Source organism: Emydura macquarii, unplaced genomic scaffold, assembly GCF_026122565.2.
Source record: "Emydura macquarii macquarii isolate MOO-44397 ecotype Brisbane River unplaced genomic scaffold, CSIRO-AGI_Emac_v2 contig_2636, whole genome shotgun sequence".
Classification (NCBI taxonomy): Eukaryota; Metazoa; Chordata; order Testudines; family Chelidae; genus Emydura; species Emydura macquarii.
In genome coordinates, this window is record NW_027132773.1 from 36,502,108 (window position 1) to 36,528,605 (window position 26,498).

Here is a 26,498-nt window from a genome sequence, read left to right on the forward strand (position 1 = left end):
GTGTTTAATTTGTGCTAGGGCTGAGCCTGGCATCTCTGGGCTTGCCACCTGAGTTATGAAAATAAAAAAATTGTTTGAGTCCCAGCACCTCATTCATTACAAATTAAGCACTGGATGGTGCCAACCTTAGAACTTTTAGTCCAGTGATTAAAGCACTCACCTGGGAGATGGGATACCCAGGGTGCAGTCCCTCTGTTCCAAAAGCTCTTTCATTATTTATCCACAATGGAACAGCTTCAACAAGAGAGACTGAAAATGTACCACATTAGAATATCCCACAGCTCAGTGGTTTGAATACTCTCCTGAGAGGTGAGAAACCCCTGTTCAAATCCTTTTCCCCTCTGGCAGAGAAAGGGGAATTAAATCTGAGTCTCCCACATCCCAGCCCAGGTGAGTACTCTAATCACTGGACTACAAATCACAAAGTAGGCATCCCCACCCCCATTTTCTGTGGAGCTAGGCAACTGCTTAACTCATTCCTGCAAGAGGCACCTAAGGTGCCTGACTCCAAGAGAGAGGTTCCCCGTCATGGATCGCTAAGCAGAGATAGGCATATCCCTGAAGTCTGGACTTAGGCACCTATCTATGAGAGAGGGACAGGACTTAATATACGCGCCTCTCGTTGGCATCTCCCACTGGGTAGCTTAGGCTGTTTCTTGCATAGTGTACTGACTTTTGTGGATCACATTCTAAGGGGAGTCTCTCTCCCATTTCATTGCACAGCGCCTAACTTGCTTGTGGATCTCAGTGTTGTTCCTGTGAGTTTCTAGGCACCAAAAGTTAGGCACTGTGATGCTCAACACTGCAATGCCTAAATCCCTTCATGGATTTCACCCATGCTGCCTAACCATTCAGGCTCAATTGCAGACTAGGTTTATTACCAACATATATTAGCTTTGTATGACAAATCTGGAGTAAATTATTCAGGAAAATCAAAATACATAATTTCAGATGATGAAAAAATTATCTCAGAAACGCTGCTGTTAAATCCTTTCATCCCACAGTTCTCAGCACATTTATTTCAAGTAATGAGCTTTGTGATAGCTAAACCCAACACACGGGACCAGATCCTTGACACCACTTCAGCAGCACAATGAGGACATAAAGCTGCCCTATGTGGGCAAAAGGAAATTCCCTAGTGAGGGACAATCCTTTAAGAATGTATGTCGTTCTCTCTTGTTCTCACACCACCCAACTCAAGGGGATGTGGCTGGAATGCACTATAATCCCACTAATACAGTGGCCTCGGGTGGCCGTTACAGTCCATTGCAATTTAGAGCAGTATTCAGGCTGCTCCAGGTTACATAGAGAGCCCAGCAGTCTAAAGAATCAAGGAGGCAGAAAAACAACTAAAAAAACACCTAGAAAAAGCACCTCCACAGGAGCTCCAAGCAAGTTACCAGACCAATACATAAGCCTTGATGGAGAACAGCTTTCTCAAAGTACCTAATACAAATCTAAGTTCTACCACAAGATTTTTTTGGCAAATTTTATTACTATTGTGCAGACTCCAGTTATAGTAAGCTTAACAATATCCCGTTCATATTGGATTTTGTATACTGTAGTAAAAGGGATTCATGATTTTTAAGATCTAGGAAAATCTATAATATATGAAAAAATAATTAGCATGTCTCTTACAGTTGGAAACATGATAACTAAACTCTGAAAGTTATTGGGGAAATTTCCAAAATTATGTTTGTTGTGGTTCTTATATCAAATTACAATTGCCATTCTGACACTCAAGTTTGCTTAAAGCTTACGTTCAGGGTCTGAGCAAAGACAGTATTTGCCCAGGCTTTTTCAGCAAGTTTTAAAAGGTTTCTCTATTAAGGATAAATTTCCAATTATAAGACAATTTTTCAATTTCAAATAGCTACAGCTATACAATTTTAGATTATATTATATAAAGACAAAAAAGTTTCAATGAAAAATACATGCAAACAAACATTTCACTTACCAAACCCCATACAGCACCAGGAGATGTAGCAATTATGGTAGCTGCTCTAGGTGTATTGTACATTAAGGCCAACTCACCAAAACTTCCACGGTTATCATAGGTACCAACACACCTCCCAACACCGTCACATTTTACATAAATGTCATATGTTCCCCTGTTAACAAAATGCATAAATACAATGAGTAGACATCCACCCTCTCCATTCCCCCATGTTCCTTAATGAGCAGTTAGCCAGTTTAGTTTACTATCTTATTTGTTTAGTTTACCAAGTTGGTTATGCACCATGCATTCCACTGATGGTACTGCTTTGGAAATATAAATTGTGTTCAGTTAAATGATACTGAGTAGCTTGCAGGGACATCTCACTCATTTGTGTATGTCCTAGAAATAGTGGCTATTTTAAGGGGGACAGTTACTATTGCCTTGTGATGATGTGGTAGTTTTGCTCTTGAAAAATAAAAAGATTTTCAGAATTAGGTTACAATTATAAATTACATAGAAATAAAATCAAAATTGCAATTATTACAAATAAAGTTGAACACATTTTGGGTTTAAATTATTTAACAATTGCATTTTAACCACCCAACTGTGAAATGTACAAAGTCCTCACAAAGAAATGGTTTCTGAAAACTATGCTCCAAATTTAAATTAAATTAATTTAAAATGTAAAAGTTCTTTCACATTTGTAACAGTAATTTGTATATTGCAGTGTACAGTTGCAATAATGAGAATGGTGGCAAAACATACCACGAGTTCTTATAAAGAGTAGCAAATACAAAATAAAGATATTGTATACTCATTTAATATAAAGTTTTAACTTTCTACATCAAAGCAAACCCACAAAATTATTTATCGATAGTTGTTGCTCTGAGACAGTAGTAAATATGAGATAGCCACCCACTTTGATGCCATGCCATTAGCTTGTTCAGTGCCAAATATTTATAGCTTTCCTTTTTGCAAGGAGCTGGAATGGAATGCAAATGTCTCTACAATTCCTTTCCCTTCATGGTCAAGGACTTTGTAGACAGATGGTCAGAACCACCTAAGTCCTGACAGCTATGTACTTGGAAGAACTCAGTGAAGTCCCTTCAGCTATCTGAACTCAGTGAAGTCCCTTCAGCTAAGCCATAAACACAGAATAACTGAAGAAACTAGAATCCTCCAGTGAAGAATCCCTATTCTGTGTCACAGTCTCCTCAGAGATATGCAGAATACATTGGGGATTCTCTCTAGAAACCAGCATAATAGCTCTGACTATATCATTGTATCCTACTTCAAACTGAAGACAGAAGGTAGAAAATGTTAGGTGCACTGACCTGGAAGGTGTCAGTACCAAGAGCATCTATATTGATGACTTGGGTAAGAATTTAATCAAAGGTAAACAGTAGCACCAGCAAGACAAAGGCCGCTCCCAAATCACTGTTTCAGCAATTATATAAATCGTTCGACTTATTCATCTGATTTTATGAAGTATTAGACCCGCATGGGAAGGGTAGTTAAAACTTGTACAATTATTTGAAAATTTAAGTTATATCCTTATGAACAAAAAATGTTACCAACAGGATTGAGAATGTAGTAAGATTTAACTTTTGAATACTAAATCTTTTCCAATTGTTTGTTATATTAAATCAGTTTCGAGTTAAGAAATAGTCTTTCTGAGAGAACATTACATTAAAAGTTTCCTTGCAAACTTGCAGGCTAGATTTTTTTTTTCACTGACTGTTCTCTATTGTTCAACTGCTCTTTAACTCTGATAAAATATCTTTGCATTTTCTTTCATATATGCACACACCTGCATGATTCAACTGAAAATATATACAAAACTATATTTTACTGATATAACTGTGCATAATCCTCTTGCTACAATTATACATAATCACTCACCTATCAATTACATAGAAGTTGTCACCGTCATCACCTTGATCAATTACATGCTCTCCTCCTTCAATCAGCTTTTCAAACATAGCATCTAATACCTGAGACATCTGTTCCTATTTAAAACAACAACAAAAACCCATAAGATGAAAATTAGACTCTGCTTTTATGGTATCACAATAAAAAAATACAAATTAACTGTTAAATGTTCTATTTAGTCTTCACATATTGTATTGGACACAGCTCAGGTGATGGTAGCACACCTGAAATGTATACAATTTTCATGTTACAATAATCCATCAATTTATGAGAAAAATAGTGTGGTTTACAGTCAGTATTTCAACTTTTAATTCCAGCTCTTTCCTTTTATTGTGGTCAGAGCACAAAGAAACACACACAGTGTTGATAGAGTTGTTGTTCGCTTTCCTAATGCAGTGCCCCACTAACAATTTTTTCTAAAACCATCTTTTCATTTAGAAATGCAAGATTGCTTGACACCCAGTGTGATACCCACTATATCACTTGACATACCCTGCAGTTGCTAAAATACATTAACTGTTGCTTTGCTAACTAATGGTAGACATATTTGTGGTAATATAGTATTTATTTATCTCATTTCAGTACAGTTAGGCCTGGTCTACACTAGAGAGTTTTGCTGACAAAAATCAGCTTTTGTCAACAAAACAGTGCTGGTGTACTCACTACACTCACCTCTCCGCCGACAAAACTGCCCTGTTTTGTCGGCAAAACTAGGGCGACGCAGCATCAGTGTAGACACTGCCTCCCCTTAGAACCATGGAGGGGCTGCCATTCTTGTTAGTTTCACCGCTCCGCTATAGCAGTGAAATTGAAAAGAAAGAGCTGGTTCTCAGCTTCTGGCTGCATGCCGGGACTGAGCAAGCCGCCACCGGGCAAGCCGCCTGCCCACTCCCAGCTATGAATCAGGACCGGGCAAGCCTCACAGGCTGGAGCCCGGCTCCTGACTGCAAGCCTGGGATGTGGGCGGCTGCCAGCTGACCGCGAACCAGGATGTGGGCGACTGCTGCCTGGCTTCCAGCTGCAGGACCGGGTAGGATGCAGGGGGCTGCAGCCCTGCTCCCAGCCCTGAGCCTGGGATGCGGGCAAGCCGTGGGCAGCTATCTCCTGGTGTCTGGCTACAAGCCTGAGATGGGGGTGGCTGCCATCCAGCTGCGAATCAAAGCATGGGTGGCAGCCACCTGGCTCCTGGCTGCAGGACTGGGCAGGACATGGGGGGCTGCAGCGGGATCCAGCTGTGATCAGGAGTGCGGGGGAGGCAACCCACAGGGAGCCAGGGAGCCTGTGGGCTCCCAGCAGGGAGCTGAGAGATGGGTGTCTCAGCTCCTCCACACTGCCCCTTAGTGCTCCTAGTGAGGACGCACTCCACCTACCCAAGGAGAGCAGTGTGGACATCAGTGTGACGTTAAATATATTCACTTATTTTTCTAGTGTAGACAAGGCCTTAGAAGTGATCTTTTATAAGTATCTGTGATGCTTTGCTCCCCCATGTTTACACTTATAGTATAATTGTGTATTGTTTAATGCAAAATATGTCATATAAAATGTTTTTGGAATGCTCGTGATTTACTGAGCATTATCGTTATAGTAATACGTTTGTTGCAATGTCATGTGTATGGTTATGAGGCTTTGCTATGTAACATTCCCAAAGGTGGGTCCTCATGGCTTAAAACATATCCAGGCAAAACCCTCCAGGAGCAGAGGGGCAGTTCACACCTCATCAAGGCTTGTATAGGACCAACCCAGCTCAGCTTTTCCGGAACAAAGGACTGGCCTAGACATAAACAAAGAATCAATTGGACTTTCAAGTCACCTCCCTTCCTTTGGCCAGCTTGGAATCACAAGGAAGTAATGTTCTCTGACTCAGGACATGGATAAAACCATACAAGGACATTATTTGTCACCTGACCCGGAGTGGGGGGGGGCAAAGCCCCAGAAAGGAAAAGGAACATTTTAAAAAGGAGAGACATTTTGATGTTCTCTCTCTCTCTTCCGCCTCCATTTACAAACACCACCAAGCAACTGAAGTGCTGACCCAGGGGAGAGCTTGTGGTAAGAATCATCTGAGTTTGTAAGATTGCTGAAAGTGTTAAGTTTAGTTTATAATGCATTTTGCTTTTGTTTTCTTTTGACCAAACCTGACTTGCTATCCTTTGACTTATAATCACTTAAAATCCTTCTGTTGTTAATAAATGTGTTTGTTTGTTTTACGTAAAGCAGTGCATTTGGTTTGAAGTGTATTGGAGACTCTATTTGGAGTAACAAGGCTGGTGCATATCAATTTCTTTGTTAAACTGACAAACTTATATTAGCATACATTTTTCAGTGGGCAGCACTGAACATTGTAAGATGGAAGTTCCTAGGTTGCATCTGGGACTGGTATGAATGTGATGATTCTGTTGTATAATCCAAAGAGTGACTGGCTAGAAGCACTCACTCAGTCAGGTAGGAGAGCTTGCTTGCCGCAGGCTGTGCGAGAACAGCCCAGAAGTGGGGCTTCTCACAGCAGAGCAGGTCAAAGCTGGCTCCAGGAGTGGGGGATTGGGGTGATTCAGCCATTCACCAGTCCAGATTGCACTAGGAGAACATCACAGTATCACCTGAACTATTATGTTTCAATATGGAAATGCCCCATTTAGTTATGCAATAGCCATCTTCTGTGTATTAGTATGTGAAGCCATACCCTGCACCAGGAAAGAGCTGTAGAGGCCAGTCCTTCAGGTGGCTTAGAGAGGCTGTGAGGGAGCAGTCAATCAGAGTCCAGGAAGCTCCTATAAAAAGGAGCTGCAGGACAGACCAGCTTTAACTACTGGCTGGAGCCAGGGAAGCAAGAAAGATGTTCATGGCTGGCTGCAGGACTAGACAAAACAGTTGATGGCAGGGACTGGGAGAGCAAGAAAGGTGCTCCTGGCTGGCTGTAGGGACTCAAGAAAGACTATAGCCCTGAGATAAGTGTGAAGATGAAGGTACTGAGGCTATAGGAGAAATGGCCCAGGGAAACACAGCAATTAGTAAAGGGATGCAGCAGGTGGCTGCTACTTATAGGGTCCCTGGGTCGGGACCAGGAGTAGTGGGTAGGCCCAGGTTCCACCCCACCAGCCACTAGGGGAGTGACTTAAGCCCTGAGAAGGGAAGTAGCCTAGGGAAGGGGCTGAAGATCCAGAAGAGGTCAGCATTTGTCAAACTTTTAATAACCCTGGAAGGGGAGCGAACTGAACTGTAAAGAGTGACTCAGATGGAGAGCTGGGGTAACTGGCAAAGAATCTCCAGGGAGGAAGCCCTAGGGGCACTGCTCCATACCAAAGTGTGGGCAAATTGAGAGAGAGCCCACAAGGGGCTGAGAGGCAGTTTGGGAAGCAAGCCCAGGAGGATAACCAGGGTACTGTGATAGGCCCTGTTGGATTAAGGACTGAACCCAGGGAGGGCTGCAGGAAGAGACCAACCGAGGATACTGTGATAAGCCCTGTTGGACTTGTTCCTTGGAAGGGGTTTGTTTTATTAACATATGAACTGTGTGTAACTCAGCCACAGGGCTGAGTTACTGAAGATCCACCTGACGAGCTCAGTAGACAGTGGGAGGCACCGTGAGCAGCACAAAGCTGAAAAAAGTGTAGGTGCATACACATATTTGATAGAGGGCGCTTGAGAGGGGTGAGTGGGTCCTGCCACATAACTACATTTACTGTACCTTCAGAAAACATGAATATCTACCTTTTAAAAAGTATTACACGTGACAAGACAAATACTTGTCAGGAATGACCTTTTATTACTTAGCCTTTCCTTGAGTGCAGGGGACTGGACTAGATGACCTATTGAGGTCTGTTCCAGTCTTACACCTCTATGATTCTATATCTAACATATACAGAAGCAACAGCTAAAGTAAGAGTTTTCTTTTCCTTTTATTAATCTATAATGTTATCTATTACACATGCCCTTCTTCCTATAGGCATCTAGCAGGGGTTCCCAAATTGTGGTATGTGTACCACCAGTGGTGCATGACCTTGACATTCCATCAATTCACTTCATAACAATTTTTTAAGAAGGTAGCACGTAATGTGAACTAATAAAGTTTGGGAACTGTTGATCTACAGGAAAGCTCTCTGCTATGTTCAACCTTCCCTTTCTATAGACATCTACAGTAATGCTGTGCAAAGTGTACTGTGTGTCTTCTCCACTCTACTGATGGCCCGAAGGCTCTGTGTTTGGCCTTTTCTTCCCCGCCCCCACATCCCTGAGGCAAAAGCACATCCACTCTCAAGGCTTCAGTGGTGGTGATTTTAAAATCTTGCCTCATGGAAATGAGAATATGCCTGTTAAAATGACCTTCTCCTTACCCTGTCCAGGCTTACATCACTGCCTCTCTTTTTTTGGACCTCATGGATGCCCTAACATTTCTCAATTTAAATGACAAAACCTAAATTTCTTTTCATTCCTGTTCAACTGCCTCACCTTCCCTTTTTCTACACCTGAGATCTCATCTTCAACAGTCACATTCTAACCTCAGATACTTGCATACAGCGTCCATGGACTTCAACGCGAGTTGTACATGAATATCTGAGAATAGAGTTTTGCCTTTAGTGATCACATACAGTATAACATACACAAAAACTAGGTCTATACCACAGACAAAATATTTCCTCTGTGTTTTAGACTTTAGTGCCAATTTATGGGAATAAATGTTTCCAAACCACTGTAAATAATTTTGAAAAGGTAAATTATATAGTGCCTAGATAATATGGGGACAGAAGCAAATCTAAATGTGTGCACAATGTTTCAATTGAATAGCTCAAACCTGGACTTGACTAGTGAAGTTAGTGAGTAGTAGTTCACACACTGGATACAGCACCACTTAATTTTAATGGAATAAGTAGATTTATAAAGAAATATAGCAGATTAATAAAGTGACAGTCTGAATTATAATTTTGTATAAAATTACTAAGATTTGTTGTTCACAAGAAAAATCTATTCATGAATTAGCTATTAAATTCTGAAAAACGTTTATTTGAACTTGAGCTGTAAAGTATTCAGGAATGCATTGAAAAACACTCAACATCATAATGTTTATGGGCTATTCAAAACCATGATAAAAAAAGAGAATTTTGGATTTAGTTTTCATGCACATTTAACATTTTTTAAATTGGCCTTTCTAACACTTCTAGTTAAAATGTAGCTTCATTGTGTAACTCAGTGCACTTTAAAATGATCTACAGTACAGCTCTATCCAAAACCACCTTAGGGGGAAAAAAAGAGTTGTTAAGCACAGTCCTTCATATGGTTTCGTGTGTCTATATTGCAAAATAGTTCAAAGCAAAACAGAGCAACACCATACACATAGGATACAGTTGAGCTATTGTGTCTTGCCTAAAATTATAAGCTTCTTGGGGCATGGAACTGTCTTACCATATGTCTGTACAGTACCTAGCACATTAAGGGCCTCTCTGCTAAAGTAATACAAGTAACAACAAAAAGCTGCCACCACCATCAGATGGAAAGTGGTGTGGAGAGAAAGAGAGCTGGCCCTCACATCTCCATCCTCCAATCAGAAAAAGTGCAGCTCCTCCCAAGCAACCCCATCTCCTGGGCAGTGAGGTAAAAGGAGACAAGACAATGTGTCCCATCAACACAAGCAAGACAATGTCAGGTCATTATCATGTTATAACACAATCTCTTGATAGGATACATTTTGTAGCACACATGGGTTATTAAAAAGTTAGGACAGCTCTCATACCAGTTCAATGGATTTTATATTACATCTACTGTATATCTCTATTACACAGAGAAAGAGAGCAAGCATGTATGTATGTTATTGGGGCAGAACGAAATTAACATGAAATGAGCATCCTTAAAACTTTGCCATAGATAAGTAGGTAAATACCTCGATGTATGTAGTATTCCCTATGTTAAATATAGGGAACACCTAGGGAATACTGCAAATACTGAGGTAATGTTATTTTAATTATCTCAGGCAGTTGAAAAGTACACTCCTCAGCTGCATTTCTAAGCTGCCAAAATGCCTCACCAGTGACTAGCACTCATCTACTACTTTCATGGTCTCAAATGCCTCTAATTCTCAGTTCCTTTATTGTGCATAACAGTAAAAATAAATAATGTTCCACACCGTATGGGAAGATCGGAGGCTATCTATATATAATATGCACTGAGCAAGAATTACAGGGAAGTAATTTCATTTTCTTAAAAGGTAAGTGTATTATAATAGCTCCTGACTCTTGGAGACTAAAACTCTTAAGCGATGTCTTGGGAAAAGACTCAACATCAACACATTTATTTAACTGTAGAGCTATTCATATTTTCTGAAGGTACAGCATATGTAGTTATAATATATCTTCAGTGTGCTTCATGCAAGATTTTGGTTTAGAACATTCTGAGCTCAAAGTTCTGTAGTATTCAGCCTCACGTTACCTGCCAGCTGGAAAGGCATAATGACCAGCAACTACATTAGTCATCAGATCCTATTTCAACAATGTAAGAAAAAAATAGCATCTCCATTTGTAAAAAGTATTTAAAGCATTTAAGGTGATTTAATGTATTTAAGAGCAAAATTCTGTCATTTCATTATCTGCTGAATTACTACACTGGTATGTCTAAGTCCTAAATAAACTGTAGCTGTGTTCTACATCAATAGATTCGGTCCTCTTCCCAATGCTGGTTCACAGCTAACCTCTACCCCCTAGAATAGTGATAGTGTATAGGCTGTGACAGTCAAACCCCAACATTGGCTAGATACACAATTCAGTACCCATGGGTCATGATTCTAGAATGTTGAATCTGGTTGGAGAGTTTTGGTTCCCCAAGATGATTGCCCCGTACCCTGGGAATTACAAGTACTACCTGGGAAAACTGAAATTAAAAACCTGTACGAAGGTCTACAAGTCCACCAATGCACTTTCACAGATGAAATAAGTACATGCTAACAACCTCATTACTTGTGGGTTTGGGTAATGGATGGGATATCTCAAAGATTATGATGCTGCAGTGATAGGACTTCATCTTATTAGCAGACACAGCAAAAGGTACAGCACAAGCCTGAAGTCTTGCCTTAAGGCAAAGAGAATCTCTTTGGGGATAAAGTGGAGTTTGATAAAGGCTCATAAGAACTTTCTGCATAAGAAACCAAGACAAGACTACAATAGCAACAGACAATTTTTTTCTTCATATCAAAGAGATCCTAACTGGTAGCAAAGGTTCTGACTAAACTCAGAAAAGACAAAGGTTACATGACTCATTGTTCCTTATGGGAAAATTTGGTCCCTGCTTAACTGCTTTAAATTTAAAATGTCTGTGTTTAGTAGGAATATGCTTTGGACTCTGCCACAATACTACAACAAATATTTTACTTTTCCTCCTACATACAGAGTCAGAAGTATCAAGCGGTACATTCAATTAAATCAAATCTCAAGTAGAAATATAGAAATGTATGGATGGAACTCAGGTTTCAGTTTGAATATTTAGAAATTGGAGGTCTTCAACGTGTCTTGCCAAGAAAAATCTTGTCTGTGTAGATTAATTTCCTTTAGATAGATGCTTTGCAACTGAACCTGTTTTTTCTCTTCAAGATTCAGAAGATATATTAAATTCAACAATTCTATCATATCCTTGAGTTCATGCAACAGATTACACAGATTTCTGCAAAAAAGCACATGCACATTGAATGTGGCATCCAGCTAGTTCCTTATGCAGTACTTATGTCTCTTCTCCTTGTCCAACTTTCCTCCTCAATAGCTGATCCAGAGGATGAGTTCACACATATAGTATCATTGCTCTGACAACTGGTCCACATATTTATTTTAAATTGCCTTTCCTATATACCACCCCATTCAACATATGAAAGCGTGTCAACAAATTGAGAACTGCTTTTGCATAAAGCAAAAGTACTGGTATCCCCTCTGATTAGGTAGGTAAGTAGTATGATAATTTCCATATTAAAGATAGGAACATGGACACAGACACTAAACAAATTGCCTGGAGGCACTGTATTCTAGACAGCTAGGTACAGGACTGCAAACAAGAACTTAATTCCAATTCTGATTCTGACACGGACCATCTGTGAAGTGGGGGTAATAATACTTTTCCCTCCTTCAAAAGAGGTGTTATAAAGATTAATTCATTCATGTGAATTCGTGAATTCATTCACATTCATTCATGTGAGCACTCAGGCACTACCGTAATAAGCACAACAGAAAAGTTCATTAAAATATCCATATTCAGTGCACCACTGGATGGTAGGTAGTACATAAAACATAGAAGTCACACACTGAATGTTGGGGGGAAAAAACGGTGAACTGCCTCATTCTCTAAGCACTGTCCATGCTGCGCAGTAAAAGTAACATGGGCCTTGTGGGAACAACAGTATGTGATTGTGTAATTAGTACCATCATAATGCATAGATATAAGCAACCTTAATTCTGGTTATTCCTAATTTTGAGTGCTCTGCTACCATATATTTTTTTCTAATGTAGTTAGTGTTTGTTTTGTTTATGTGTTATCAGATGCAGCTTTTTATTTAAATGTGTGCACATGTGCCTATATGGAATGCTGTAGGCATCCTGCTAATCTATACTACAATACCAGGAGTATTACAAATATGATAGATTTGATTTAAATTAGACAAATTTCATTAAGGAAAATAATGTACTAAACATGTACATGCAATTAACAACTCTTACAGTCAGTTCATTATTTAATATTTTTTTAAACACAGCAAAAAGCACAGATTCCTCACTGAGAACTATGTACGTGCCAAATTTGAAGCTCTTTTACAAAATGGATTGAGTAGGAAAAACTGCATTTGAAATTATTTAGAATTATTTTGTTTGTTTATATAATGCTAGTTTTCATATTTGGATAATTAATATTAATCAATGGAATTTCTTAAGCCTTTAAAAAATAATTACACTTTGGACTGAGTGTACGCTTATTAATGTCAGTCAGAAAAAGAACACTTTTGAGAAAGTGACTGGAAACATGGATTTCTATCATGACAGCACACTTTAGAATAATAAAAAAAATACCTTTTTTTGACAGAGAAAGAATCATTGCCATTCCTTTCACACTAAGGGATAGGGAAGAAATCAGATTTTCCTAGCAATATATCCATAGTTGATAGTGGATTCATACACAAAGACTCCTGACTGACACAAAGGACTTGAATATTCTAGTTCTTGTCCATATTTTCTTTGTTTGAAATGTTGTGGCTAATGTACTTCTCCCCAAAATCTTTGTTACAGCTGGCTTTTCATCGGAAGGCAAAAAGACTAGTTAAATTGCAGTGAATTCACAAAGTAACTTTACCCCCTATTCCAAAGCATAATGTATATGAGCATCCATAATTAGCCTGGATACATAAGGGGAAAAAAGCCTGATTATTGGCTCAGTTACAATTGTTTTACTCCAGTACAAATTCACTGACTTCAGTGGAGAGACTTGATTTACACCAGGGTGAGATCAATCAGGCTCACAGACTTCAGATGGCAGCAAAGAGAGTAGTACAGTGAAGCTGTCTACACTAGATTTTTTTCCTCTTAAAATTTTCCACCACTGCTACCATTAGTGGGAACACACGTGTAGACAGGCTGCTGGTGGCTACAGGTATTTGTATAATCTACACCTATTCTAAGCAGGGCTAGACAATATAAGTGCTGGTGGACAGTCCACTGTAGCGCTACCACTGCTGGAGCTGTAAGGAGGTACCAACTGTGGCAAATTTTAACAAGAAAAATGTCTAATGTAGACACAGTCTAACAATACCTTTGAGCACTCTTCCTAATCTCATGACATACAAGATCTGTCTTTCTAATCAATCAGAATCTATCATTCCCTATAATTATAACCTCATAGCACAGAACTAAGGAAACATTCAATATGTAGGTGGTTGTCATTTTACTGACAACTACTGAAAAAAATAGGGTTTATTCTTAGCTCTCTATTCACACAATATGCAAATCAGCTACATGGTTATTTTCAAGTGAGTCAGAGCCATTTTACTTCATCATTCTAACACATAAATTGATTTTATACACTGGGGCAAAATTGTTTGTTCAATTCAAATTAAATCATATTTGATCTCATATTGCAAGAACAGAATTTACCTGTTGCATTTGGCATTGAAATATTCATGAGAACAACATCTTCAGAGTGATTTCAAAATGCTCTCCTGTACAAAATTGATGGTCTAGAACTCAGCAAAAAATATGCTGGGAGCAAGAATTTGCAGAGTTTTCCAAATAAGGAGTGGCTGCAGAAATCTTGATAATGCAGTAAATGCAGACTTCGAAACACAACTTTTCCAGTGGCTGTTAGTCATGCCTCTTAATTTGCTAATTAGTAAATTTGGCAAGTATGCCCACAGTGCACACAGTTTGTTCAACTTCTAAATAAAAGTATCCACGATACATTGGAGACCATGTGCTCTGTCATCTCTTAACTTTTTAGTGCCTTTAGGTAGAAGAGAATAAAATAATCACTTAATGCAGTCCCATATATCCAAATTTTCAAAACTGGATTAAGACAACAATGTATAATTATAAGCACATTTAGGATTAGTCTACATTATTGTGATGACTGCCATAGAAAAGCCCATGAGGAAATAAATTCCAAATTTAGTGCAGTGTTTGGATGGCATGAAGCAAATAAAACATGGGCCACACATATACTGAACATTTTTCAGTATTTGGTTTTAACTATTGCCTTGTTCACTAACCATTATCTATCTTTTGGTCTGAATGAGGTAGAAGTCCTGTGGAAAAGTTAGTGGAGGATTATGTAATTAGGATTGTATCACTATGTATGTGAACAAGTGGCTGAATTAACATTGCATGGGAAATTTCAATTCTGGCATCTCCTAGTTTTTGAGTGCTTGACTTTGCAACACTGCTTTTACATAGTTTTTTGGGAGACTTTAGATGTAAACATACATAAAATATGCCTCTCTGGCTCCAGGTGTGTTTGCACAATAAAACAGATACAAAATGAAACAGTAGCAAATCTCACCACAATGAACCACCACTAGCTCACAGGAGTCAGAACTTGCACAAGAAAGAAAAGAAACAGAGGTTTATGCAGAGATCTAAATTTAAAATATTATATATAGTATAGAAGTAAGAAGTGGGGGTAATAATACTTCTCCCTACTTCAAAAAGAGATGTTGTGAAGATGAATTCATTCATGTGTGTGAAGCACTCATGCACTACTGTGAGGACCACAACAGACAAGCCATGAGGAAATTTTAAAAAACCCATACTCAGTCCAGCACCTGGATGAGGTGTAGTACATTAGGCATGAGTTACACATGGAATACTGGGGATTAAAAAAAAAAGTCTTGAACTGCCTCATTCCCTGAGCAGTCCCACTATCCATTCTGTGTGCTGAAAGAGGCCGTGGCCCTGTAGGAAAAGTTTTTTGGCCAAAATTGCAGCTCAACTTTTGTGATGCAGCTTATATAGAAGTCAAACTGGCGGTACAGAGCTGTGGAACTGTGCAATTTCTGCTTAGCAGGGCTTCTAACTCTGTATGCTCCCAGAGCTCAGTTATACCCAGGAGTTTGGTTCTTGAAGCAAGATGGATTGCTACCTCTCTACTTATGTTCACATCTAACTGATGTATCTTAAGATCAGTGGTTCTTTTAAAATAAATTTTAAAACAAAATTGTGTGTGTTTGTATGTGTATGAACTCAGTAACACTGTAATAGTAGCACAGACAAGAAATACAGACAGCAAAGCCCTATAGAGTAGTACTTTTTATATTGTTAGTAAAGTCTCCCTAGAACAGTATATGATGCTTTTCTCCAGGTCAAGTAAAACATTACAAGTTGTCACTCATGACCCTTCTAACTAGATAATCTTAGTATCACATGTTTTAAGTACCGTATGGCATGAACACGCTATATGAACAAAATAATGTTTTAGTCTCAATTTCCTTTCAAGTCAGGAAAATAAATATGGTAACTATCTCAAGGGGACTCTTTGAAGAAATTTCTAATAGATAATAAACAGGCATTGAACATAACTGAAGTTGTACTGTATCTGCTATAGCTACATGGATTAAAAATCCAGTCAGCAGTGCATCCTGTATTTTAAAGAGACCTTATTGAGGGCACAAGAGCAAACCATCCCAATGTGCAGAAAGAATAGCAAATATGGTAGGCGTCCAGCTTGGCTTAACAAAGATGTCCTTGGTGAACTTAAACGCAAAAAAGAAGCTTACAAGAAGTGGAAGCTTGGTCAGATGACTAGGGAGGATTATATAAACACTGCTCGAACGTGCAGGAATGAAATCCGGAAGGCCAAAGCACAATTGGAGTTGCAGCTAGCAAGGGACGTGAAGGGGAACAAGAAGGGTTTCTACAGGCATGTTGCCAACAAGAGGAAGATTCGGGAAAGTGTGGGCCCCTTAGAGAATGAGGGAGGCGACCTAGTGACGGAGGATGTGGAGAAAGCTGAGGTATTCAATGCCTTTTTTGCCTCTGTCTTCATAGACAAGATCAGCTCCCAGACTGCTGTACTGGGTGGCACAGAATGGGAAGGAGGCGAACATCCCGCAGTGCTGAAGGAACGGGTTCAAGACTATTTAGGAGGATTGGACATTCACAAGTCCATGGGGCCAGATGCAATGCACCCGAGGGTGCTGAGGGAGTTGGCTGAGGTGATTTCAGAGCCATTGGCTATTATCTTTGAAAGCTCGTGGCAACAGGGGGAGGTCCCTGAGGACTGGAAAAAAGCAAATGTAGTGCCCATCTTCAAAAAAGGGAGGAAAGAGGATCCAGGGAACTACAGACCAGTCAGCCTCACCTCAATCCCTGGAAAAATCATGGAGCAGGTCCTTAAGGAATCCATTTTAAGGCACTTGGAAGAGAGGAAGGTGATCAGGAACAGTCAACACGGATTCACCAAGGGAAAGTCATGCCTGACCAACCTGATTGCTTTCTATGATGAGGTGACTGGCTCTGTGGATGTAGGGAAGGCGGTGGATGTGATATACCTTGACTTTAGCAAAGCTTTTGATACAGTCTCTCACAGTATTCTTATCAGCAAGTTAAAGAAGTATGGGTTGGATGAATGGACTATAAAATGGATAGAAAACTGGCTAGAGCATAGGGCTCAACGAGTAGTGATCAATGGCTCCATGTCTAGCTGGCAACCGGTCACAAGCGGAGTTCCCCAGGGGTCGGTCCTGGGTCCGGTTTTGTTCAACATCTTTATTAATGATCTGGAGGATGGGGTAGATTGCACCCTCAGCAAGTTTGCGGACGACACTAAGCTGGGGGGAGTGGTAGATACCCTGCAAGGATAGGTAGGGATAGGATACAAACTGGAGGATTGGGCCAAAAGAAATCTAATGAGGTTCAACAAAGAAAAGTGCAGAGTCCTCCACTTAGGAAGGAAGAATCCCATGCACAGCTATAGACTGGGGACCAACGAACTGGGCAGCAGCTCTGATATCAATGTGTGTTGGTCAGGAAAGGTGCATAATGCTCACATATTTAAGGATACAAGACTGTTCAGGAAGCTGCAAGCAGGAAACATTTTTTCTCAAGTTGCGGATTACCACTGGTGATGCTAAAATGCCAACAATGATCTTGGAGGACCCCGCCTACACCCTGCTCACGAAGCTGAACACTGGCCACTTTGAAAGAGCCAAGGAAAGATTCAACAACTGGCTCAGCAGATGATGATGACTATTGAATGTGCTTTCAGCAAATTAAGGGGTTACTGGTGGTATTTACTTACCAAATTAGATCTCAATGAGAAAAATATCCCAATGGTTATAGCTGCCTATTGTGTCCTGCATAATATCTGCAGCAAAAGGGGAAAAATTGCTGCCTGGGTGGAGGTGGAGCAGCTGTCTGCTGAGTTTGAAGGTCCATTAGAAGAGTTCAGCGCAAAGCTATGCAGCTGAGGGAGGCCTTGAAAGAGCACTTAAAAGTCAGCCACAATAATGTGCTGTGCTGGACAGTGCCCTGCTTGGGCCTAAAATTTTGGGAGTTGTTAGGAATTATGTAGTGCTCAGAGTACACTTCTGAATATCACACTGTCTTTTAATGAACCTATGAATTATGCAGTGCTTGCTAGACATTTGTAATTATTACACTGTGCTTTTAACTGAACCAATGCGTTCTGTGGTACTGTTGTATTACAAGTAAGTTGTGCTTTGAGTAGCGCTAGGCATTCTGTAGAATACGTTATGAAGTAATAAAGACGATCTTTTTTTCCAAAATATAAAAATTTATTGTGCACCAAAAGAGTTCAAACAATAATGTACAATTAAAAACCAGTACAGTTCAAACTCATAAAATCAATTAACAGAACAGAACTTTAAACGTAGAATGGTACTGTCCATTTCATTCTGTTTTCTGCCAAACACACGCCAGCTTTGGCTCTCAAATGTCAGTGTATGTGAAGCTGTGGTTTTCCTTACTTTCCTCAGTGCGAAGCGGTAAGGGTAGGGATGTGGTCCATGATGCCATGTGGAATGTTGGGGGGCGTAGGGAGCTACTGAAATGGAGTTCTCCATTGACTGCAGAGGGAGGCGAGCCCGTGACTGTTGGACCCGTACATCAATAAGAATGCAGCATTTGTGTTTGCTGCCTGAGAAGCCCCTTTATGTCCTGCTGCATCTTCCTCTCCTTTTCCTGCTGGGACTTCTATGCCTTTCTCCTCTCTGCTTTTTTCTTTCTCAAGGCTGTCTCCTATATTCATCTTCCAGGCCCTCTGTTCATGTCTAATGCAGCACTGTCTCGCAAGATCTCAGGGAACATGTCCTTCCTAGTCCGCTTCTTTCTTCTTATCAGAGTAAGGCAGTTCCGCAGATATGGAGGGGGCAGCAATTATAGATAAAACAGACAGATGTGTCACTGTATTTACAGTCCCAATGGAAAACAAAAGTTAAGTTTCAGAACTCCCTTCTCTTATTCCCATAAGAGTTTTAAACAAAACATACTTACTGACATGCTTTGGAGCACCTCTGCAAAGCTCTCCAGCCACAGCGAGGGTGCTTATGGCCTGCCGGGGTGTGGGAGGGATGAGGAGGGAATTGTTTAGTTGCACAAAACAATAATGTTACAGCCCCTATTTCCATGGGTATGAGTACATGGCAATGACTCTGAATATTGGCACTATTTTTCACAGGAAGTGGTGATTTTAGCTGATATCTCACTCCTAAGTGTACAAAGGCACAGAGAACACAGCTGCTGCTGATGTCCAGAAGTCACTCAGGCCCATACGCCGCTAGCCTGTTTCCTGCAATGGTGCCTGCCGAACTCATTGCAGATTGGCATGGGAAAGTATGCTACCGCAGAGGAAGAAAAAAGGCTATCATCCCTCTGAATCCTCCCTAAAAGTTTCATTGGGATCTCTCAGGAGGATACAAGGAACATTCCTAGGTGCATAAACAAACTGCTTTGCATCCCCAGCCCCACTTAACCCTACAGGGGAATGAAAAGCAGATAACTATCTCTGTTTGTTGTACCTCCACCTCTTCTCATACGAGTAAAACAATGAAAAGTAGGTACCTGCATCCTGCTAACTTGGGGTTCCGCCAGGACCCATCTTCATATTTAAGCACTGCAAGAAAAAATGCATGCACACACTTACCTGACCTTCCTTCTCCTGGATCAGGCTTGTCCATGCTCGGCTGATAGGACTGACTAGACCAGTGGTTTTCAACCTGCTGCCCATGGGCCACATGTGGCCTGATCTGCATTCAGCTGCAGCCCATGTGACATCCTCAGGGCCATACAGGTAGTACATATATTGTGCAGATGTGGCCCATATAACACATAGAGAGCTGCATGTACGACCCACAAAGGTAAATAGGTTGAGAACCACTGGGCTAGACTGTAGTAGAGTCTTGAAAAGATCCTGGCTCACACATAGCTGAGCTGCCCTGCCCTGCACCACGTTGTCGCTCCTCTTCCTCCTCCTCATGGCAGGTTTGTCTCAGGCTCCTCAGAGGTATCCATGGTGGTCTGCAGGGTGCTGATGGGCTTTCGACCAAACATGGCATGCAGCTCATTGTAAAAGCAGCAGGTCTGCGTCTTGGCACCAGATTGACTGTTGGCCTCCTTACCCTTACGGTATGCCTGCTGCAATTCCTCTGCTCTGATGCAGCACTGCTGCAGATCCCTGTCACACCCCTTTGCCTACATCCCCAGTGCAATCTTTTTGTAGATGTCTACATTTCTATGACTGGTCTGTAGCTATTCCCCACAGGCCCAGGAGATTCAATACCTTTTGTCTACTCTAGGCAGGAGCATGTAGCTGGGGAAAGGTGCTAGGTGTGCTCGTCAAGCTGGGCAATCAGGAAAAGGCATTTCAAAAATACACAGTAGTTTTTAAAGGGTGGGGGGTGCTTCTGGTTTCCATGACCCCTAGGCAGTGGAGTTCACAATTGTGACCAGAGCAGTCAGTGTCAAGCATTGTGGAAGAACTGCTGGAGGACTGTTAGGGTTGAGTGTAGACTCTGTGTGATCTATGTCACATTACATCAATCATGGCTCAATGCCATTTGGGGAGGTGGCATTACAGCACTGCTGTAACAGGGCACTTATATTGGCAGGATACAAATTTGAGTGTGGATACATGCATATTAGGTCATTGTAAGGCAAGTTAGGCAACTCACGCCAACTTTATAGCAAAGACCAGGCCTTAGATTGTATGCTCTTTGAGGCAGGTACCTTGCTTTATTAGGTTTCTGTGAGGCATTTAGCACACTTTTGGATGCTATAAAACAAACAGCAGGAGCAAGTTTCTTAAAGTTTTGTAACTAATTGATGTGCATTTATATGTATCAATACTTTTTGGTCTCTTAAAACAGTTTTTAATAAGCCTCTGAATGGGCAAAACATTTTACAATCATGTTACTGTATTTCACTTTCACCAATATCAGTGTTAAGTTACTTGGCACTAAAGGAAAGAACTGTGCTGTACACACCTCACAAATTTTCATAATGCTTTTCCTTTTGTGAAATGGACATCTATACAGCTTACAAAAAGCTCAAGGCAAGCAGCAATAAATCTATTATCATCGTACAAGACCTAAATTCGTTGCAAGAATGTCTATACCAAACTCTAATTGAATCCAATCTTATTGGCACTAATACTGCTCACTATAAATAATCTCTTACCGGATCTAGGTTTTTAAAAAGAAGAATGTCCTTGCAAGCCTCTTGTAATCTGTTTCTTTGATCATCTGTTTTGGGATAAATAATCTGAAAAATATAATAGAATTTCCTGGTTTAATTTTCTTTTCTCAATGCAGAACCTTAAAAATGATCATCATAAATGAGCACGTAACTGAAACTCTGAACTAACACTGCTAAGTAATTTTATATAACAGTATGACACTTTTAGCAGCATTCTTGTCTCAAAACAATAAGGACGTGGGTACATACCCAATACAGGCTTTACACTGCAGTATTAGGGACAGCACCACTAATTTCTTTGTGCTTATACAGCTGCTATACCACTAACATCTAATTCATTTTTGCAAACCCTCGTGGGATACCTTGAGGGTTCAAATGTTATATAAAACAAGATTCTATTGTTCTCAGTTTATGCTTCAAACATATTGGGGTAATATATAATTCCAAAGTCATGTTTCCCCATTAGAAATGTCTTTTATTTGCCATGAGTATATCCCATATCATTTTCCAACACTTTGGAACACATCAAGATTCTCACACAGTAGATAACAAACTTTATAGCATCCGAGTGAGCTAGAGATGTACTAAATTAGAAAAGAAGACTGACCAATCCCAGTTTAATACCACGATTGGCAACCAAATTGTTTGTTTCGTTCATAGTCTTAAAAAGGTGTAATGAAGCATCATAGCTATGACACCATATGTAAGGTATCACTTTTAAATTACTTTTAAAATACTACAAACAATCAGAACTGAGATGAGGCACAGCTTTAAAAATTCCCTCAAAATCATACTTGCATTACTTTATACCCAGAATTAATGTAATACCTTTGAAGGAGTGACTTATTGAGTTGTTAAAAGTATTAGTTTTGTTAATCCAAACAAACAAGTATTTCATTTCTAAATTAGAAAATATCTGTGCAATTTTACTGTATATTTTTCCCCTGGGAAAGTATTGATACAACAGCAAAATTATGAGGACATTAAGTGAGTACTTTAAAAGCAGAGGGCCTTCTGGGCAAATATATCATCTAACAAGAAATGTCTCATTAAAAGACTAGTTATCACAGGGAAGATCACTTAAAACATTTTTTCATATTTTAAAAATTGGGCCCTACATAGGGACCTAGTACAGAAGTTAAAGGGATGACAGTCCTTTGGAACAAAACCTCATATCATATACTGTCAAAGAATACTGAAAAAGAATAGTTACACAGGTTCCATAATTACTATCAACAGTCACCTTTTTCTCTTATTTCTAATGTCTGAGAACTGAGAGGTAAGCATTTCACCCAATAAGTTACATACCCTGGAATCTGTGTCGTCTTCTTCTTCATCAGGATTGTAAGCTTCTGCACATACTAAAACAAAAAAATGAAGAGTTTAAGCTGATTCTCAAAAAGCAACATATTCTATAAGCATTTACAGAAATAATAATAGGAAACACATTATGTGCAGTACTGAATTGTAGTCATTGCTAATCTCTCTCCATTCGTATCCTGTTAAGAGCTACTATTTCCTGAAGCACATTATTATTAAATATTTATATTACACTAAAGACCCAAACTAAGTGTGGAGCTCCACTGTGCTAGGCACCCTACAAACTTCCTACAATGCCTATTTTATAAAACTTGACAGTTTCAATAATTTAAGAGGCCTGATACAACTCTCAATGGAGTCAATGGAAAGCCTCCTGCTGATTTTACTAGGAGTTGGATTGGCTCCAAAATAAGTGGAAATATGCTCACAAAAAGGAAACTTTAAATCTGCTGAACAACCACAATATTGTCTTTCTAAATAAACAAAATATTATAAATAGTATTATGGTAGCTGTAATATTTCAGTGATGACTGAGGCAGGTTTTAGGGTAACTTATTTAGTTAAAAATAATTCAAGGTAAACAGTACTGATGTGCTGTAAATCTAGCATGGCTTTAAGTTCTGTCTCACTCTCTGCAACTGGTTTCTGTCTGTGTGTGTGAGAGAGTTAGAGACTCAAGAGGAAGCGGTACTGCATAGTGTCCTGCAGAATGTATAAACACAATACATCCCTTGCTAAGGTATAAACACACTTCCCATTCCACCCACCCCCAATTCTCTACACTAACAGATTCTAACAAAAACATTGATTTAACTTGATATCTTTTATGTTATTATCACCATATCAACAGGTCTCAGTCAGTCTTTTTGGACATTTTAACAGCCTTCTAGAGCTATTGAGAAGAAAACTGAATCTAGGCTCATCTATGTTTTAAATAATCTTTTTAGCCTCTCCACACAACCTGAAGCATTAAGGCTTTTTTTGTCCTTTTGGTGTATCTGTTCTCACTTCACTCCTTCCTGCTATATGTTCATTCTTAGGTTGTTAGCAGGTTCCTTCATAAAATAGTTTCCATTTTCTGTCATAACTGATTATGGATGATGTGATGTTTCTTTTAGTCACTGTAGTTTGTTCTGGACAGTGCAGAATCTATGGTTTATTAACTGATAAAGGCCTTGTTCTTCTGTTATAATTTTGATTTGTCAATCTTTTTGCAAGAACTAGAGAGCTATTTGTCTTCCTTTGGTTAGGTCTCATATCTTGTAATTGAGTATGTGTTTGTTTATTATATAACTGTTCAGCCAGTGGTTTTCAACATTGCAGAAGCATTGCTCTGTAGTTGAATGACACTAAATATGCAATTCTTTTCCATCAGTTGCTTATTTGAGCTGCTTCTTCACTACACAGACTCCATAGTCTACTAATTCATTTGCCTGTGGGTATTTCAAGACTAGATATCTCATACTGAAATTCATACATTTTATACTCTATTATTGAACTGTGGTCCATTGTGTTAGTATAGTCCTTGAAACATCATGAGTGCAAACATGGCTTTAAAGTGCCTGGTCACAGTTGATGCTCTGGTATCACAAAGTGTCACTACAGAAAAATTGCTAGAATAGTCCATTATGATCAGGAGATCGTGATTTCCCAATACAAACAAATCAGCTCTGACTATGTCCTATGGGATTACAGTTATTCATGCAGCGTTAAAGGTTCTTTATGTTATACATTTCTGTACTCCAGACAGGTTACACATTTCATCACTATTATTCCAATACAACTATCTGTGATCAGAATACACTTCTCCAGCTCTTTTTTGACCATGTCATACCTAGGCATCTGTCATTCCATCCATGGCTAATTAGCTTGTATTACTTGTGGTATTTCATCCTTCACATTTTTCCTTTTTAGCTCATCTGACATTCCTGGTTATAAAGCATGTAATGCTTTTATCATATTCACATGCACTATTACTGCTCGCTCCAGATTTTCATACTGGTAATAGTCACATCATTAGCCATTCTATTCTATTAAGCATTCCTAATTTCATGTGATACAGCACAGTATGTATAATTACCATGCCAATACTAAAAGAAAACATAATACAGACAGCCACCATTTTTCTCTCATTGTTTAGTTTGACAAAGTAAAACTATGTTTATTTAAATCTTCCAATTGTGTTCCATCTTGTATCACTTAGCTCATTTACTGAGAGAGATATTACGAACACACAGAACTCTGAATAAATCAACAAGGCTGGGATTAAAAAAAAAACACCAAAGAAAATATGAATGACTAACACTACCAACATCACACATACTGGGAATTGAATACAAGTGTAATATATTGCATTGCCAGGAGGAGGAGTTGAGCTTTGTAAATTATGGTTCATCCATTCATTTAAGGTGAAATCCAGAAAGAATTTCATTGATCACTGTTTACATTATGTTCTATCTTATAAAAACATATGGAAATAAAATTACTTCAGAAATGAATCAATTTCTAAATGACAATAAATATATAGCTCAGTTACTCTCAGAACACAAAAAAAGTAATACTATTTATACTGTAGCTACTCATCACCTTGCTATACTGAAAAATTAAGAAGACTTCAATAACTAAATAATTAATGAGACCATATATATAAATATATAATCAAGTAATTAATTACACTGAACATATGGCGAGAGAGAAGTCAACATTAATTTCACCATTGCTAAGTACTAAATCTATACATACTTTGCAAACACAAGAAAAAAATTAATAGAAAGAGTTCATGGTTTATCACCCTGATAGTTTTTAATAACTTTTCTACTCCACACTGTGAGTAGGAAATATACTTCCTTTACAGCTTACATTTAATCCTTGCAATATTTATCATCAATTTCTGACTTTCACTTTGCCAAGATTGGATTTTTTAATTTACACACACACACAAATCACACTCTTACATACTTTGTCATTAATCTATTCAAAAGTATGTGGTTAGTTGGAGCTCACAGTACTATGAATATAATTTATTTACTGATTCTAAACACTGTGGTACAAGAATTCATTAGTTAAAATAAAATTAATTGCACAGGAAAGTCTCTAAAATTATGTCTATTTTATGGAATAAAACTATAACAATAACTTTTCAAGCCTATTTCACACTTCCAGAGCCTCATTAGTGTAATGGAAGAGCTATCACTCACCAAACCTATCACTCAGCATCTTGTATAAAGTAACTATCAAGAAATAACTCTATAAAATAAAGGTTGAGAAGTGCTATGTAACATGTATTTAAGGCAGCAACATCATCATATAAAAGGTTCTAGCTGATTACTGGTGTATAAGAGCATCAAGCAATCCATGACTCCTCACACAAGATGGTGTGTGGATAGGCAGCATGGGCAGTGGCCTTAGAATGCAGTTATGGTCAGAAAGAACAGCAAACACAGCACCTTTTTATTCAACGGATTGGCTCCCTCGGTGCTTTTGGCTCAATGTAATGCCAAAAGTAATTTTTTTTTCTTTTTTTGTTTTGAAATAGACAACTAGCAGTTAAATACAGATATACTTTTTGCACTCTCTCAATAAGACAAGCAGATATTCATTCCATAGCAAAATTATGATTTAATTAATACTTGCAGAATTATCCATCAGTCTTATTAATTGCTCTCATCACAGTATGCTAAGTAGCATGTCTAGTATCAGAAAGCATGCTACAAAGACACGGGAAGTGAGGGAAGAGTCTATCCACCATTTGTCAGTGGACAGGCGAACAAGTCAGAGGAAGTAAATTGTGCTTATCTCAGATAGAAAAGGAAATTGAAAGCGTTTCTAGTGAAATTTCTAGGCAGAACACACTTTAAGATATGGGGAATAAATGCGGTCAGTTTTATCTTCTCTAGAAGTTCTACTGCAGCTTCTTTTTCTCATGAATAATCCTCTAAAGAAGTTTTTGTGCAGAGGACACATCCCAAAACAGAGAAGCCTAATGGCCATATAATACATTACAAGAACTTCACCAGAAAAAAAGACAGATATAGAGATTCCTCTTCGTGAATAATGGTCTTTATCAACATTCAGTGTTTTACTTTTATGCTGAACTGCATGACTTTTCCCCCATTCTCATGGCAGTCTAAGCAGTTCCCAACATTACTATGAGC

At 39.1% G+C, this 26,498-nt stretch overlaps 1 protein-coding gene across 1 annotated transcript in view; it reads right to left on the reverse strand.

Moving 5' to 3' along the window:
* Positions 1-26,498, reverse strand: part of PRKAR2B (protein kinase cAMP-dependent type II regulatory subunit beta) — a 154,854-nt gene that overhangs the window by 16,730 nt on the left and 111,626 nt on the right. Inside the window, exons 3-6 of the mRNA XM_067564459.1 lie at positions 22,333-22,385; positions 21,007-21,090; positions 3,842-3,948; positions 1,958-2,111 (exon numbers count right to left, since the gene is read on the reverse strand). Of these exons, the coding sequence (XP_067420560.1) occupies positions 1,958-2,111; positions 3,842-3,948; positions 21,007-21,090; positions 22,333-22,385 (398 nt within the window). The remainder of the gene's footprint in view (positions 1-1,957; positions 2,112-3,841; positions 3,949-21,006; positions 21,091-22,332; positions 22,386-26,498) is intronic.